The following is an 18,463-nucleotide window of genomic DNA, read 5'->3' as shown; positions in this document are numbered from 1 at the left end:
TGTGTATATATTTCCGAACAGGCTATACTTATTTTATGATCATGAATTCTAATAATCTTGCGTATTTACAATGTTCATTTTGTTTTAAAATTACATGAATATTAATACTTGCTTGATTTCAATTTATTATTTTTTTATAGTTTGAGGAAATTCATATCATAAAACTATATTAAATGACTACTCGCACGACCTTCATGCGCAGCATAATAAATTATTATATTAAGTATGTCTTGTTTCATTTTTATTCAATAATAAATTATAGTGTTTATTAAGTAAGCAATCGAGCGTTATAAACATGAATTGGAAAAAAATTTCCGAATTCAGTTGATTGATTTTTCTTTTCCCAATACGAATTTTAATCACCATTGCATACAGGTAAATGTTCTAGGTATTTAAATATCAAGTAATGACTAATATTAACTATTACCGGATTTCCATTAATATATCATCGTAAATAAATAATGATTCTTGGGTCTTACTATATTCAATAACTATTATTCATAATATGTATGACAGAATTATATGCTAATTGAATATATTGATATCACAGTATCCAGGTCGGCATCAACACATCAAACTTAACAGCAAGAGTAAATATTATGGTACCAGCAATGAATATGGAAGAGTTGACCCTCAGTGGTGAAAGTTTCTTTGTTTGCATTTAATTTCTGTAAAATATACGTTATTTACGAAAAAGTATTTTAAATTCCTTATTAAAAGTGTTCTTTGATATTTACAGTTCCGAGTTGGAAAGTTTAAAATGATTCTAGACTATAGAGATTAATATTAAATTCAAAATCGACCCTTTGGTTAAAAAAAAAGTGTCGGTTAATTCCAATAATAACTTTTTATTAACGAAGGCAACACATGGCATAACATATATCAAATGTGGGTGGTATGTATTGACCATTATCTATATAGAAGCCTTTATTTCTGAATGTACTATTTTTTGTTGGAATAATATTCTTGATACCGTTTAATCCCATTCCATAGGGTGGAGCTGGTGCAGTTCGTAAATAGAATGTTCCTTTTTGCCTAAAAGAAAAACAATCATCGTAAGATATCAATCCAATAAAAACAAACAAAAAACGTTAAAAAAATCCTCTTAGTTAATTAGTTAAACAATTTCTCTACTTCTACTTTTTAGATTCGGACATGCCCAAAATTTCAACTACCTACTTGTTAATAAAACATGAAATCAACTAAGAAATTAAAAAGACAAAAAAAACGGCCGTGTGCATTGTCAATTCGTTTAAATGTAATAACTTCAGACACTTTTACAATTTATCGTCTTTTAACAAGTTTCGTAAGAATCTTCGATCTTAACAGGGGCCCCACGACCGCACTTTTTTTGTAATAAAGTAACGTTAACAAAACTAAATAAAATGTAACAATGTCATATTGCCCAAAACAAACAAAAAAATTTTTAATGTAAAGGTCTACTGTATAAAGGGGAAAAATCAATACATACAATAAAAGTACAAACTTGTATCCATCTAAATCTGTTACTTTTCGGGAAAAAAATCGCAAATAATAAAATAATTTTGGAGTTTCCAAAGCTTTTCCAAACTTAAAATTATTGAATTCGAAACAAATTTTCACATAAAAATGAGGGAGGTATCAGCATAAAATTCCAATTTATTTGTCACAAGTAAGGCGACTGTTAGTAGGTTGATTTATGTGATTAGTAAAAAGAAGATCATCACAGGGTTAATCATTTGTTCGCAATTTTAGGGGAAAACATGTTACAGACTTTAAAATTCATTTATTATCAACCAATTTTTTTAAACTTGCCATTATAGTAAAATGAATGATAATATTTTTAAGGCAAACATGATTAAAAATTCGTTTCAAGACAAACGTGAAAAATGGATTAAAATCAAGAAGAACTAATAGTAATTTTAATAAAAAGGTAAAATTTACCTGAAATCCGGTCCTATGTTGGCTACTATAGATGAATAATTACATTTTATTTCATTACATTCAACAGCGTAAAACAATTCCGGATTGCTGATCATATAAACCCAATGATAAAACGCTATTGCATGACTACAAGGATCCTCTGTAAATAAGAAATGAAAATTATATGATAATAGTGAAAACAAATTCAAGATACGAACATTAATTTCATCGCACGATAAATAGTTGCAAGTAACTAATTTTCCTCAAAGATATTTTTGTATTATTACTCCTATTACAAGTGGACAGAAAACTGAAGAAACTCTCTTTGTCTAACTATTGGACAAATGAATCAATGATTTTAATTTTTAATGATATTATTGTACTTACTGTAAGCTTCAAAGTATAAGAGGATCTTCCATCAGGAAATTCACTCAAAATAAGTTATCAATCAGAGAGGAAACCTTCGATAGAAAATTTATGTAAGAGTTGATCGATTCAAACCCGGTTCGGAATTATGGTAGCTAATATAATTATCGACAAATAGAACAGAATTTTAATACTAGAGACACGGGTATAAAGAGATATAGGCTTCCAAAATATCGTAGCATTTTAGTTATATTCCGTAGAATAATTCGGTTGACTATTTGAAAACTTGACTTACCGGAACGTTGTTGCATTCTATATCAAATACCCGCATTTGGTTGAAATCTTTTATTTTATGATACTTGCATTCAAGGCTACAGAGCTATCTTGCAAATATATTTCGTAATCATAAATAATATAAACTAACCAGGTTTTTGGCCTTCGCAACCGGGTTGTATTCTTACACCATTGTTCAAAATAATTTCAGTATCGGAATCCCATACAATATCGCCGTTATATTCTGCATCAGTTCGTAAACTAATTGTATGTTGTGCATAGCCACGTCTAAAAACGCCACCACATCTTCCAGGATCCATACCTACCAACAAACCAACTTTTGGTACGGTATATCGTGCGATCCATGCAACAATTGTTGCACCAACAGAATGCCCGTGCAATTCTATTCTATCAGGTGATACTCCATAATTTTTCATTAATTTCATTACACATCCACTTACAGCCTTTCCTATCTGTAAAATGTGATTCAAACATCTCGAGAAGTTTTCTATTTAAACACCAATTGGAGTTAAATATGAAGTTAAAATTGCCAAAAGTTCAATAGAAACTTTACAGGCGCTTATTTCAAAACTTTTTTTAAAAACTTATTACATTGATAGCTCAATGAATTTACGATCGATTTCAAATTTTTTTCGCTAAAATGTCAATAGCCATGGCTAAAGCTGTGGCCAGCCAGGTTTTCACCCGCCTTGTGATTGGACTACCTATTTATCCAACTTAATAGGAATGTATTTATGCCTAACTATTGTTGTATTTTAGGTCAAAAATTCATGATTTTCTTTCTCTAGTAACAAAAAGTCGTAATATACTCCTCCTCAGACCAAAACTGGTAACGCCTATGTCGATAAAGTTAATAGTAAATTATTAACAAAATACTTACAGGACGCACATTCATGAAACTATCATACACGTTGTGAGAGTAATAAAGGTAATTCATGATTAATACGTTGTATTTCTGTGCTTTTATGTAATGATTAAGGACGTACATAACACGCTCATCGTCATATCTGGTAGCTTGTCCAGCAACAAAAAATAAAATGTTTTTTGTTGGATCATAGTATTCTTGGTCTAATATTGCTTCTAAATTCGTAGAGGGTATTGGGATGAAATCACTAGCTGACGAACTGAAAAAATATAAGTATTAAATAAAGTTGCTAAATTTCTTTGTTTAGTGACTTATGGTTAAGCAGCATCATGCAGCTTTGAGTAAAAATACTAAACGTTTTTTTTTTTACTCGAATGACAGAACCTTAAAAACGGCTAACTTACTTGTAAAAATTAAATATTATGTTGTCTGTATTAATATTCGGAAATTCTGAAACAAAAATTCTTTAGTTTTTTATGACGCATATACTCTAAATTGCAAATAATGAAACTTGTTTAATTGAAAATCTTTGAAAAGAGATTTAACGCCGTTGATCAGCGACGGCACGAAAATAATGCCAAGCATCCTTTTTAATATAAAATTTGGTTTCGTTAAAAATAAACGATTTCTTGAAACCATTTGACTGACTCTACGCGTTTATGTGAAAAACAAAGTGCGTATAAACAACTCAAGTAATTGAAAATAAAAAAATCATCAATGTCAAGAATTCAAACCATAAAACTAGTTTACTAAATACTTTCGATATTAAAAGTTAACGCCTGTAAAAGGAATCGTTACTGATATTTGACGGATATTATTTGTTATTCAAAAAATGGCACACAACAAACTTTCATTTTCAAGATTTTTTTGTTTTTTCTCTTAAAAGAATGTTTACTTTCCAATGTATAGTCTCCATTAAAGATGTCCTGTTATGTACTTGTATATTTTAAACTTTTCTTACCTCTTTTGTCAGTTGTGGAACGCATTTCTTCTTCGAATTTAGTTGTACCTATTAGATATTAAAATGTAATATGTATAGGCTTACAAGATACAGCGTCTTTTTTTCATAAGTGATTAATAAAAGTCTAAAATAACGCGTATAGTGGCTTCGTCGTATTTGTATTTGGGAAAATTCTGGTAAATGGAATGTTTATCTTTGCGGTGCCTCGAAAAAATGCGTTACAACCTTAAAACAAATTAACAACTATCTTTTTTTTGTTATTAGAAGAAGATAATTGAATAACAAATACTTGAGATTTGTTATTTAATTATCTTCATATAAAAAGTATAAAAAAGTTTCATCCTTTTAGAAAGGACTTATGAAAAAAAGAACCTGTACTATGGGTTTATGCAGGCGATCCAAGTTAAAAACGAAGAACTTCCTAATATGGCAGATAACATTAAAACAATGACAATATCTCCATACACTTATAGCCGGGAAAGCTTATGGCCATTTTTTTTCTAGATATATGGTGTTGAATTTAAAAAAAGGATATTATCGTCGTGAATATTATTGCTAAAACGGGCACTTGGAAATAATTAAATTGATTATTAAATTTTGACATTATATTTGCAATCAACGCAATAACGTCCAAAATTTATTTGCCTCGAAACGGTGTGAAGGCTAATACCTTTTCATCAAAAAGTATTTTTGCTCACACAGTCAAATTTCCAATTTTGCAGTCAAGGCGTTTTGGCAATCTTCACAAAAGTATTGTGTTTTTTTAAAGTTCAGTATTTACAATATTTTTACGTTTTCTACCATTTGATAAAGTCATCGCGTGGATCATCCTGCAAAATTTTTTTATTAGATTTGTTACCTTTTTCCGTTGAAAATTGAATACTCAAATCACAAAAATTTAAATAAATACACAAAATACAAATAAATTTAATCATTGTAATTTTAAAATATAAAAATCAATTGTTAACTAATTTCATTATTGTACTCGTAATAACGTTGAAATCGTAATAACGTATAAACGCAATTTAATTTCGCAAATTATAGACGTAGTTAAAATTCATTTTAAATCATGGCAATAAAATATAGGAAACAGTAATTAAACGTGTTGTAAAAATCATGGACGTCATTTTTGTACAAAAATATCAATTATAGTCTACAGTACAGGGGGGTGGGAGTATGGCTTCGTGATTAACACTCTTACGAAATTTCGTGAGTGGTTTCATTTCAGTGTAACCTACAACGTTTTCATTTACAAAAATTTTGAAAATTTGTGGCGTTTTCAACAGGACAATAAAACAACCTATTGAAAAATTATGAACAACCATTTGATTTTTTCTTGAATGCAAGATAAATGAATATAATAAGAGAACAAAATAGTGGCCTTCAAAAATATTGGGTCGCTCGGCGTAACCTCCGCACCCAATACGTAGGAAAAACGAGGGTATGAAAATTTATTAACAACCGGCCAATTTTAACACAAATATTTTAATAAATATTAGTAAAAATGAATGCCCATACTGGCCTACAAATTTTATGAGTCGTTTTTCCAGACCCACGCCTCAAAAATGCTTTCGATATATCGGAAACCAATGCAGGTATCGAAAAATTTTATTCTTAATTGTCCTCTACATTCATGAGGTTATAACAAAATTCATCACCAAAGTTGAAAATAAGGCACAAATAATTTCTACCCTAAATCTAAAATTGTCTTAGTGTTTGTACTATTTTAAAAAATATTTTTAATGGAGTCCAGGTTGGACGGTTGCTATGGTATTTCAAAATAAAAAGAGGATAGAGATGGCAGGAATCCGATTTTGGATTTGGAATTTGAACACTACTAGTGCCCGAAGGAGAGAAATGGGAGTTTTGTGTTATCAGGTAGAGAGGAACTAAAATTTTTTCGGAGAATGCAAAGGTATGAAAAAAGGCAGAAAAAAATTAATCCAAGAAACAATTGAGAAGGATGCAAATACGAGGTTTTTGGTTGAATGTCATTTGTAGACGCGAAAAGAATTTATGGCAGAATTTGATTTGTAGTGATTAGGATTTAAAATTTCATTTAACTATTTTAGAAAATTGTATTTATTGTATAAAAGGCTACGAAAATATCACACTATTTAATGAATGTAAAAATTATGACGAGGGCTTTATTGCAAATTGGATATGTAAGAGTGGGGTGCAAGCTAAAATCAGCAGAGCAAAGCCTTGTTCGATGTTCTCTGCATTGCCACAATCGGGAAGAGATGCCTTACTTTGTTGCGCTAATATAGGTATGTTTTAATTATATGGCTCATTAAAATGATGTCGTAGGAATTCAATGTTATTCAATTCAAGGCTAAAATTATTTAATGACATAATAATTCAGTCATAAAGATAGTTGGATAAAAAACAAACATGCGAATTTGCTAATCTTTTGTGTCATAACATTTAATCTACTTTTTTATACAAGCTATTTCTGAATACAATTTCCGAATTAACTTATAATTCGAATTAATATACAATGTAATTTCCCTCATATGTATAGTAATACATACGATGATACCACCTTCTACATGCATGTAAGTGCATCTGTGTTGGTAAAATAACTTGATATATGTTACCTTGATTATTTTTCTGTTGCCTTCATAAATAAAGACAACAAAAATTTTTTTTTATTCCCTATCCAATTAAATCAATTTACAATTAATTATTGTTTAATGATAGTCTCCTCTATATTCTAAAGTGACACCTACTACATTTAGTGAGTTTGATTGGTCTTTGAGTACTGAAATCTTTCTATTTTTCCATTACAGTAATTTTATATTGTAATTTTCCCAAAAATACTTTTTTCTTACTAAATTTGGACGAATAATTTTCAGAAAGAAGAAACTTAGCGAAACAACTGTTTTCAACCTATTTCGGAATAGACGTCTAATTATTTATAAATAGACCTCTTATTAGGTAACTTGAGTGTCTATTTCCGATCTAACTCTATCAAATATCATACTTTATTTTAGGCATTAAATTTTAAAGAATCTGAAGATGCAAATTTTTTAAACTACAGATTTTTGTTTAGTTATAAATATTCTCTCTAGTAGTATCGAACTCGATTCTACATGTAATATAAAGAAGAGTACTTAACTATTTGAACAAGGAGCATAAATCGGGAAGAACGGCTTTAGCTCTAGGAATGGGTTACATATAGGAAAATAATGTAAAAAATCTCATTTGTATATTTTTATACGCTTTTTGTTAGCAAATTACAATTTAAAAAAATATATAGTTACATGTAAAATTAATTGAAATTTTAGAGGCTACATATTCCTAAAATAATATTAAAAATTTTTTAAAAATAACCATTTAGTTACCAAGGTTAAGACACATATCGTAATTTGCTGGTAAGTATTGACCATGATCTACATAATAAGTCTTGTATGCAAACGTACTATTTTGTGTTGGAATAATATTTTTCACACCTTGTAATCCCATTCCATAGGGTGCAACTGGTAGTGTTCGTAAATAAAATGTTCCTTTTTGCCTAAAAAAAATAATGACATAGATTGAAAAAAGTTAAACTACGCCCGTTATTCTTCTTATACCACTGATTTTGTGTGATTTTCAAAATTGATTGAATTTTCAATGATGATTTTCAAACAAGTTACTGTTTTTAAGTTTATAAGAAGGAATGTATTCATGAAATTTTAATTTGGATCAATTTTTTTTTACTTTATTGGCTGGACTTTTGAACTAATTGGATGGACTTTTGAACCATTATTTAAGAAATTATTATCTTTTTAATTACTTAAAATTAATTGACAATAGTACAAATTCGGTGAGAGAAATTCAGAAAGTCGGATTTGTTGTTATATTGTATGGTATTAATTACTTATATTTTGTATGGTATTGACAGATCACATATTAATACGTCATCAACGGAGTGAATGGCATGTGTAGGGCTGGTTCAAAGTGCTTCTTACAGACTTTCTTTTAGTTGATAGCAGCTAATTTTTCTTTTATTTATCAATTTCGAGCAGTAATTCACGAATTCCATATCGCAATTTTTTGGATGTTCAAAATAATCGCAATATCCCATTGCAAATGCTATTTCTTACCACCGGAAGAGTATGACATTATAAATTATTAATTTCAAAAAAATTATTGTCGAAAAGGAAATCCAAAAGGGAATAACATCTCTACTAAAAAATTTCAAAACTTCAAAAATGAGAACTAAATGCTCTTGTGGAATTATTTTCTGGATTTCATAAATAATTTTAATAAGAAAGCTGAATTTACCTAAAGTCCGGTCCTATGTTGGTAACTATAGATGAATAATTACATTTTATTTCGTTACATTCAACACCGTAGAACAATTCTGGATTACTGACCATATACATCCAGTGAAACATCGATATAACGTGACTACAAGATTCTTCTGTGAAACATAAATAGTGATTATTATATGGTTAACAAGAAAAATTCGAGTAAAATTCATTGAAAATATGCTTGCAAGAACAAGTTACCTGGTGTTGCTTCCTCGCAACCAGGCTGTATTCTTAATCCGTTATTCAAAATGATTTCAGTGTCTGAATCCCATACAATATCACTGTTGTATTGCGCATCAGATCGCAAAGAGATTGTATGCTGTGCATACCCACGTCTAAATAATCCACCACATCTTCCAGGATCTATGCCCACCAATAAACCAATTTTTGGATGAGTTACTTTTGCTATTTCTGCAACAACAATTCCACCAGCAGAATGCCCATGCAATTCTATCCGATCGGGTGATATTTCATAATTTCGAATGAATTTTGTTAGACAACCAGCAAAGGCTCGCCCCACCTGTAAAATTTGTAGTTTTGATTTGTGTATTGGTCTTTTCGGCTAGAGGATCCATTAAAATATCTCATTTTTTTCAAGTAAATATATACTTGATTAAAGCTGATATTTTTTTCAGAGCAATCCTTAATGATTTCCGATAGTAAAATGTACATAGCATCGATTTATAGTTGACAAAATACTTACATAACGTGAGTTAATGAAGGTATAATACACATCGGGAGCGTAATAAAGATACTCCAAGAATATAACATTATATTTTTTTGTTTTTATGAAATGGTTAATCACATGCATGACACGTGGATCATTGTGTCCCGTACGTTGACCAACAGTGTATATTAAAATGTTTTTTGTAGGATCATAATATTCTTGTTCTAATATTGCTTCTATCTTTGTTGAGGGTATTGAAGTGAAATCATTCGATGAAGAACTAAAACATCACAACATGCAACGTTATCAATCTTTACTTTTAAACCCAGCGAAGCGGATGGGTATCACTCTAGTATGACATATGGTGGTTGAATAGGCTGTTTGTTTATTTACTTGCGTATCTCGTCACAAGCAAGTAGTGAAAAATAATTAACATTTTTAAAAAACTCTATATAGTTTAAAAATCAGTCATTTAGCGTGTTGCTATATTAAAAGTTCATGTGCAAAATTTTATTTTAAAAATCAATAACTTACTTGTAAAAAAACAATATTAGGTGATCAGTATCAATATTTTGCAGTTCTGGAACAAAGCACAAATACTTAAATTTTGTTTAAAATGTTTAAAATTTGCTCCTACCTCCTTTCTGAATACGTAAATGGGCCTCTTCTTCAAATTTTAAAATGTCTATCAGAAATTAAAATATATGATGTTTATAATATTGTTTGTATTGCTTTGAATATTTTTGTAATACCTTCATCGGTCTGGAGTGAAACCTGCGAATTACAAAAAATTATATAAATACGTAAAACAATTATTATTTGAAAACATAATGAATTAAAAGTAAAATTATTTTTCAATTGCATTATTAGCTCTTAGCTTATTTGAAATCAGTTAAAATAGACGTAAATTGCTTTACATAGAATTTTTTAAATATACTACATTAAGAGATAAGTTTAACCGTATGAGTAGCAATAAATTTGATTAAGAAATTAATGAAAAGTAGGATTATAAGAGCAATTCAGGGACGTTTCGATGGGTGACATCATTGAATAAGTTTCTTTATCGATACCTCCGAAACTAGCCTTTCCATGGTAGAATCAACTATATTTAAGTGTCTTTGGATTAATTAGTGTAATTAGGTCGCATAAATTGTAATCGATAAAATTTTAGTGCCTCTGCTCCGGTTTGAATGACTATTATTTTCTGGGATAATTTTGATCAAAAAAAATGAAAAAATTGCGATGGTTGCATGTGTGACCAAAAAACATATGTAAAACGTGGATATTCCGGGGCAATTTCCAGATGATATCATTGGAAGTTGTTGTTTAATTTTAAAATGAACTAGATTTCCGCATTCTTATCAAGTAAACCAAATTTTCAATGTTAGTAGCCAATAAACTAAACTAAAAAAAATATTTGTAAAGATCCCTCTCGGTATTTGAGAAAGAGAGTACAGTGACCATCTTTGCGAAATTTTATTGCGCTACCTCCAAACGCAGTGATTATTCTCCGGGCTAAGTTTGTTTATATTGTCGACCGAAATCGATATTTTTAACCGTTTCGAATATTAGTTTCAAATTTAGTAAATAAATACCAAGCGTTTCGCCGCTCCTGGCTAAATTTTCTGAATCAAATATAAACTCATTGTATTTCAAGGCAAAAATTAAATATTTTTAATAACAGCCATAAAGATAATGAATACAGTTTGATTACGTCATGTTAGTTAATAAAACGTTAGGCAATTGTTTTTTAGAACGATAGATAAATTATTTTTAATGTTTACATCACAATGACTTTGGTGATACCATTTGGTCGACGATATTCGTTTACGCAAAATCCATAAATATGTTAGAGAGTGTGGTCAATGGATTATAGTCACTATGCTTGGCTAAATTATTTAAGTGCGCAAAGTAGGAAGAATGAAATGATAAGCATTACGAAAGAACAGAGATTGACCCTGTATTGGTTAGCAAAATACTATTTGTGTAACTTCGCTCAATGCTAATCTCTATTTATTATAAATGCGAAAGTAAGCATGTTTGTTTAGTACATGAGATATAATTTATAAAGATATATTAACAATAAAATAAAAAAAAAATTTAAAAATTAATTTAGCTTGACATTTGACATTACCATAAATTACAGATTTCTGTAAAAGTAGTCATTTGACATTACCATAAATTACAAATTTCTGTAAAAATAGTCAATATAAAATATTTCACAGCCATCTTTTCTGATGTACTTCATGAATAACTACGACTATTATACCTATTTTATAAAAATAGAAAACCATACATATATTTTACCTGTGTAAAACAATCCTTACCATTATTGAATTCTGTCTTATTTATTTGGCTTTGTAAACAACTGGATTGAGAGGATTTTTATTTGAAAATTTAATGTGTAATATGAAGATGTGAATAAATTTTGCAAACAAAAAAATCTTCGTGTACTTTTCCGTGAGAAATTATTAAATTATCCTGTAGATTAAGAGAATAAACTGTATTCTGTATTTTGGTGGTACAATAAACTAACTATATTGTGAAATATATATCAAATTTGCGATCAGTAGATTGGAATAAAATAGTTTGTGACAAGTGCACACACACACACACACACACACACACACACCAAAATGGTTCTCTGTTGGGTTTCATTTTTTCATCGAAACTCTTATCTTTCAAATAAAAAATGAAACTACACATTGAAAAAAAAATTTTCCATGTATATATTGATGTTTTCTCAACAAGTTTCCGTCACGTATTAAAAAAATGATTAGTTACATCGCACCTAGTTCTTAATTACCTTTTAAATTAAAATATGTATCATGTTAAATGTTACTTTATTTATGATACAAGTCTTAACAAAAGTCAATTTTATATTAATTAGTAAATGTAATATTGTTAAATTGAAAAACATGTTTTTATTTGTCTAATAAATATTATATTTATTAGGATTCCGTTGGTGTGAAAGCCACAATCTTTATTTAGGAATTTAGGTTAAACTAGTAGAGCTATCTGCACTCGTTTCAAATATCAAATAGGCACTCAAAGTTAGCACTTATAAACCCACAATTCTATTAATATTAAAAATAATTAAAACATTATTATCGCCAAAATTATTAACATGCTTATATTGACTTCCCTTGTAACTAACTAATTTACAAAATTTGTATACCTACTTATTAAGGTCCGATTACAATTAATTAATTAAATAATTTTATCCTAGTATCCTACCCACGATCTCCAAGGTAATATATCGATAAGCTTATATTTATAACTTTATTAATATTGTCTTCAAATATTAATTGTAAACTCAACGACCAGATGGTCTAGTGGTTATGGTTTCCGTTCCAAATGTGAAATGTCGTCAGGTCAAAATCCAGTGTGTCACCCTTCTGTCGTAAATCCAGTTTTTTTTTTTTTTAAATGAAGATGAAAACTTCTATTTCAATTAATAAGGAAACTTTGTTTATTCTTTTTAAATCAAGAACCATTACTGATTATGCCCATTTGCGTTTCGCACTTGTTTAATTTTATTTTTCGTTAATATTACATATTAAATGCTTTCATCGAATAAACGCCTTTCACTTTTTTACGCAGTTCGAATAAAAAATAACGTTTATACAAATTTAAATAGAGCAAAATTCATCACATAAATTTAAATAATTCATATAAGGTAAAAATTAATATACTGACAAATTTATATTGATTAAAAGCACACGATGCAAATGGATAAAATTATAAATAATATCAATAGGGTTTCAATACATCAATACTATGCAATAAATTGTATGAAATAAAATATTAAATCAATCGTACATTATTTTGTAGGTGAGCTATTAACTGAGCTGCTGAGTCATTTAATGTCCAAAAAATTATAGTCGAATAATATTCGCTAAAAATGTCGAAATCGAAATATTGTTTATTTCAAGTACCTAGAATCCAATGTGATTCACGCACACATACGAGAATGAGTGACAGACAACTATTTTGAACTTTTTGTATACTAGATGTCTCATTTTAAACAGTTCATCTGAAATTTTTTTAACATTGATTTATAGTTATTTTTTAATACTATTTTCAAAAACTTTTGAGTTTACTCAGCCAATTGAACACTGGAACACTTCCCCTCGTAAAATTGTTGGAAATTGAGAGCTTGATTATATGTTGTATGTATATCTATAGATTGTATTCAATATTTTTGCCCAATTCTTCCCAAACACTCCGTAGACATCTATATATAAATAATATTTAAAACTATAAAAAATAAAAACACCCACAAATACAATGTTTTGCTAATTAATAATGAATTATCATTATTTGCTTGCTGAGTGAGAGATTTATAAAATATGTATTTAATTATATTTACTGTGTACATAAGTAATATATTCATTTATAATAAAATATTATTAGTAACAAACTATAATGAATGTATTATAAAATATGTTACACATATTGAATTTTTTTTTATATTATTAATATACAATCAATCAATATATTTATAATGTTGTTTTATATTTATTACTCAGTTGTAAGTAATCAATATATTTATAACATATATATTGTAAGTACTTTCTAATTATAAAACGTATAAAGATTTGTTGTTAATCAATTAGTGAAGTCTCGTTATAGTAAAAAATGCAATAATACTAACGGCTACGTGATCGTTCTTCCAGAACAAATCCCCCATAAAACGAAAGTTGCTTCAAAAGAAAGGGATAGGTTGCCTCAAATTATATTGCCCGAAAGTGTTTTATTATGTAAAAAAATTGCAAATAATTTTTGTATACAAGAATGGACCCATGGCTAAAGTGTCTCCCTCGTGGACAGCCATTATAACCTAACGTAACATATCTTATACAAGTTCAAAATGATGATTTTCACTTTACCATGAAGCACCTAGATTTCGTAAAGGTTCGTTTTGCAGTGCTGATACACATTCGTAAGCACAAGGCTCATTTTCCCGACCCTTTGTAAATTACTCTCATTATCGCTGTGTAAAGTAAGTATGCACAATAGCCATCAAACTATTCAAATCAATTTGAATTGTAACGGCGAGAACCAAACCCGTTATTTTAGGAACTACGAAGGGTCGACACGAAGCGCCAAAGGGTAAATTACTTATCAAAAATAGTTAAGTTCGTATTGACTTTGTTAATTATTTTAAGTAAAGGAAGATAATTGCCTTATTAGATGTTATAACGGTCCTAAATCCAAAATTTCTGCAGCCTACTTTTTAATTTGCTATTAATGTTTTTTGAATCTTTGTTTAAAATATTTTAAAGTTGTACCTCTTGAAAACCAACATTATTTATTTATCGACGGTAAATAGTTATTTATTTTCATTCTACAATTGTTGTACAATAAAATTTTTGAAAAGTTACAACACTATCGCAATTCTAAACTAGCAAATAATTAATTTCATGCTGAATGAAATAACATAGTGTTAAAATAGATAATGTTTGTGATAACAGCATTTAAAATGTTTCTAATACATATTCAATTTGTTATTTATTATAAATCAATAAAACAATGTCAAACTGTGAACATGCAGTATTATATGCCAGGCCCATAACTTTCTGATTAAGTAAATTATTTTGACTATTTATTATAAGGTTAGAATTTTTTCACGTACCTCTAAAATGAGATGTGCATTTAAATATAGTTTTTATTTGAAAAATATTATGGTTATCATTCAGTGACATACAAAATATTTGATCGATGTTGAACAAATGAATCAACCTAATTTATCAAATAAATTGGATTCTTTTCCACCACCACCTCAAGCAAAGAAATGAAATCCGGAATATTAAGTGTGTTTGCGTTATATCTGAGATTTTATTTTTTTATTTGTATAATTTTTTGTACCAAATAAATTATGAAATATAATTTTCTTAAATTTGGAAAAGTTTTCCTTATTTGTTACATCTATCAAATCGAAAGTGGTAGTTTTCCAATAAAATACATTAAAATTTTGGAATTCACAAACACCTGTTTTAAAAATGTTTCATTCGAGTGTATGAGTATTCCTTTCGGAGAATTACAGGACCTAAACAAATATTTAAATAGCATTATCATTAAAGTAAAAGGTTATAAGACCAATATATTCTTACTACCTATAATTTTGGTGGCTTTTATCTCTCCTTGATTGGGATTATGGTATTGAGTCTTAATGAAAAACGGCAGATAGGACGAAATTCATAATTAGTATTAAATTCTCGAAGAAGCCATTTCTCACGGATCTCCCTGACTAGAAACACACTTTCAAATACTTTGCTTTTTCAATTTATTTTTTTTCAATCTAATAGTATATTATTGTTTCAAATATATTTAAATTACACGTTGCTTTTAAAAAACGATATCGAAAAATATGTTTCGATTATAAGCAAGCAACGAATGATAAATTGTTAAAAACCCCTTAAAAACAAAACACTTAAAATGAACCTTATAATTATTAAAAAGCGAATTTAAATTTATTTTTCAAATTAAGTCAATATCATAAATTCTTCCATTTGCCTGATGTTTTTTTTTTTTTTTTTTTTTTTCATATATATATATATTTCTTTTAATTGTGCATTTTTGGTACGTGTGTCTCTACCACACACATGCTTTACGGATGATCTTTTATTATTGGACCTGCCCTCTTATCAAAAATGTGTATATTATTTTATATCAAAAAACTATCTTACATAGGCCATAAATGTAGGTACAATTATCATAGCGTTATGTAAAAAACATTTGCCCTATTACTTTTAGATGGTTCATTAAACAGATTGTCGCATTATATGGATGCTCCTTAAAAATCGGGTACTATTTGATCTTCGTGACCAGCTCTTTTGATCGTCACTGTTCTAAGCTGTTCTAAGCAGGATCACGTTTCAAAAATGATCCAGAACGTAAAGGTGCAAGTTGCCGGTGGGTAGTCCGATAGGACATTGTTGAATCCGATTTGATATTGTTTAGCATACCATTGGGGTCAAATTTAAAAAAAAATGTTCTTAGACATTTTTCTCTAAATCTTTCAGTTTTCGAGTACGATTTTCATCCCTCAAAAAGTTTATGAAAAAAATCAGATTTTTTATATGTATAAAATTTTTACTTATACTGTAAAGCTTATTCAACAACATCTCGCATAATTTTTTGGCCTAGTTGCATTTTAAGTGCTTGATTGTTAATTGGAAAGGGAGCGCGCGTAAAACCAACCAAAAGTAATAATTTTTTGTTCTATACTTGCTAGAAAGATGGGATTTGTTAAGGCTAGTATTATATTAAGATAAATTAGCTACCTCTAAGAATAATCAATTATTTATTATAAGTGAAATTTCTTTCAAAACTGTGGGTTTCTTTACAGCTCATAACAAACTATAAGAGAAAATTTTTCACAAAGTATTGGCAAGTTTTTACGGAGCATTCAGTAAGTATTAGTTGTCTTTTATTTATGGGGTTATTGTGTGGAACATGCAACTAAAGATCGGTTTATTGGCTAGTATTATAATACCTGCAGTCAATACATAATTGATGCTTTTTTTATGTAGGGGTTCTAAACTATAAAATATAAGTTTTTTCGGAATAATTTTAATAACACATTTTTGTCTATGTAAATTTTATTATATTTTATTTTATGTATATTTTTTAAATATAGTTAAAGGCACTTTTATGAGGTGGGTGGATATGAAATGTTTTAATTTATAGATATTATTTTTTTATCAAATAATTGAAGGTATGTGAAAGAAATGGAGGGAAAATTGGCTTTTATAAGTCGTATTCTTACATTGGTTATGTGATAGTTTATCCTGAATAAATTCTTTTCTAAATTTGAAGATTTAAAATATAACAGATATTAACTTTTCTTAAGACTTACTTCTCATTTGTGAAAATAATAGATTCACAAATTTTGATTAATTCGTTATTGGGTTAGTTTCAACATTCAAGAATAAAAATCCAAAATTTCAAAATGACGTGTGTCTCTTATCCATATCTGTTTGAGATTTCTAAAATAGGTCTAGCAAAATTTATAGCTTAAATTATTATATGAAGAAAAAATGTCCATTGACTAATTAATATTTTCGATTAAACATCAAATTTTCTAGAAGTCCAAAAATCCATTTATTTTGTTCACCAAAAACTATCAAAAAATTGTTGCTTGATTAATTATAGACAGTCGGCATTTTAATGATAATTATATGTTAGGGATAATTTAGTACATTTTAGATAATTTCATGTTCAACTTTAATGTGGTGTTTGTAATATAATGCTGATCCCTTATTTTTTTATACCTACCTACCTTCTTAATAAATATTGTAGGGTAAGATATAATACCTAGGGTCATATGTATCTTCGATCGTCTGTAGTCGTTTTTTGATAGATATTGTCACTTACTGGACAGCATTTGTATTGAAATGATGGATTTTTATGCTCAAGATGAGAATTTTCAAATAAACTAAAGTGAACTGTAATTATTGCATATTGAAAAGACTGCCGTAAGGTATCTCACTGTCAGAAAAAATGCCACAGTTAAAACATTCTAAGCGTACTCATCATATGTTGTGTTATAATAGTAACACTTAGAATGTTTTAAAACGAGCATTTTTTCTGACATTGAGTATACAATTGGTGTGGGGTAATATAGGTACATTATGGAGTAGGCCATGACATATATGATATTGTAGCATGCCTCACATATAATGTAGTAAAGTTCTCACGTTTTTATCGACAGTAAGTTATCAAAAAATCAAAACTATTCTGGACCAAAAGTGTTCCCCATTGTGGCATATTAATGCATGGTTATAAAAAACACTCGAATGTAAATTTTTATTCCAGGTACTACACTCTTCCCCTATTTGTATTTTCAAAATTTAGTTTTTTGTTGTTATTAGTTTGAGTAAACTTTTTGCTGAATACATCCATTCTTCGTTTTTTACTGAACGTTTGAATAACCCTGAATTCTAGTGAGTCGTAAAACATTTAGAATAATATCTTGAGTAGAGCATTAGCTAGAATTTTTATACACAAATTAATTGACTTCTTTTAGAGCGGCATTCGTACAATATTGGGTACTTCAAATTTTTTAACCAAATATTTTATCGCACTAAATCTGTAAAATT

General features: G+C 28.5%; 2 protein-coding genes across 2 annotated transcripts; both read right to left on the bottom strand.

Annotated features, from left to right (window-relative positions):
* Positions 1-831: 831 nt before the first annotated feature.
* LOC123300726 (inactive pancreatic lipase-related protein 1-like) lies at positions 832-5,300 on the bottom strand. Its single transcript, XM_044883355.1, has 7 exons — positions 5,248-5,300; positions 4,389-4,436; positions 3,832-3,877; positions 3,443-3,686; positions 2,693-3,014; positions 1,924-2,062; positions 832-1,035 (listed from the first exon to the last, which is right to left on the bottom strand). The coding sequence occupies exons 2-7, from the start codon at positions 4,411-4,413 to the stop codon at positions 852-854; spliced, it is 960 nt and encodes a 319-aa protein (XP_044739290.1). The 5' UTR covers positions 4,414-4,436; positions 5,248-5,300; the 3' UTR covers positions 832-851.
* Positions 5,301-7,682: 2,382 nt separating this feature from the next.
* LOC123300750 (phospholipase A1-like) lies at positions 7,683-10,248 on the bottom strand. Its single transcript, XM_044883393.1, has 7 exons — positions 10,109-10,248; positions 9,994-10,041; positions 9,891-9,936; positions 9,393-9,636; positions 8,888-9,209; positions 8,661-8,799; positions 7,683-7,905 (listed from the first exon to the last, which is right to left on the bottom strand). Exons 1-7 carry the CDS (start codon positions 10,218-10,220, stop codon positions 7,728-7,730), a joined length of 1,089 nt encoding a protein of 362 aa, XP_044739328.1. The 5' UTR covers positions 10,221-10,248; the 3' UTR covers positions 7,683-7,727.
* Between the last annotated feature and the right edge of the window lie 8,215 nt (positions 10,249-18,463).

This window comes from Chrysoperla carnea, chromosome 5, assembly GCF_905475395.1.
Source record: "Chrysoperla carnea chromosome 5, inChrCarn1.1, whole genome shotgun sequence".
NCBI lineage: Eukaryota > Metazoa > Arthropoda > Insecta > Neuroptera > Chrysopidae > Chrysoperla > Chrysoperla carnea.
The sequence above is the reverse complement of the archived record's forward strand: the minus strand, read 5'-3'. Positions and strand labels throughout refer to the sequence as shown.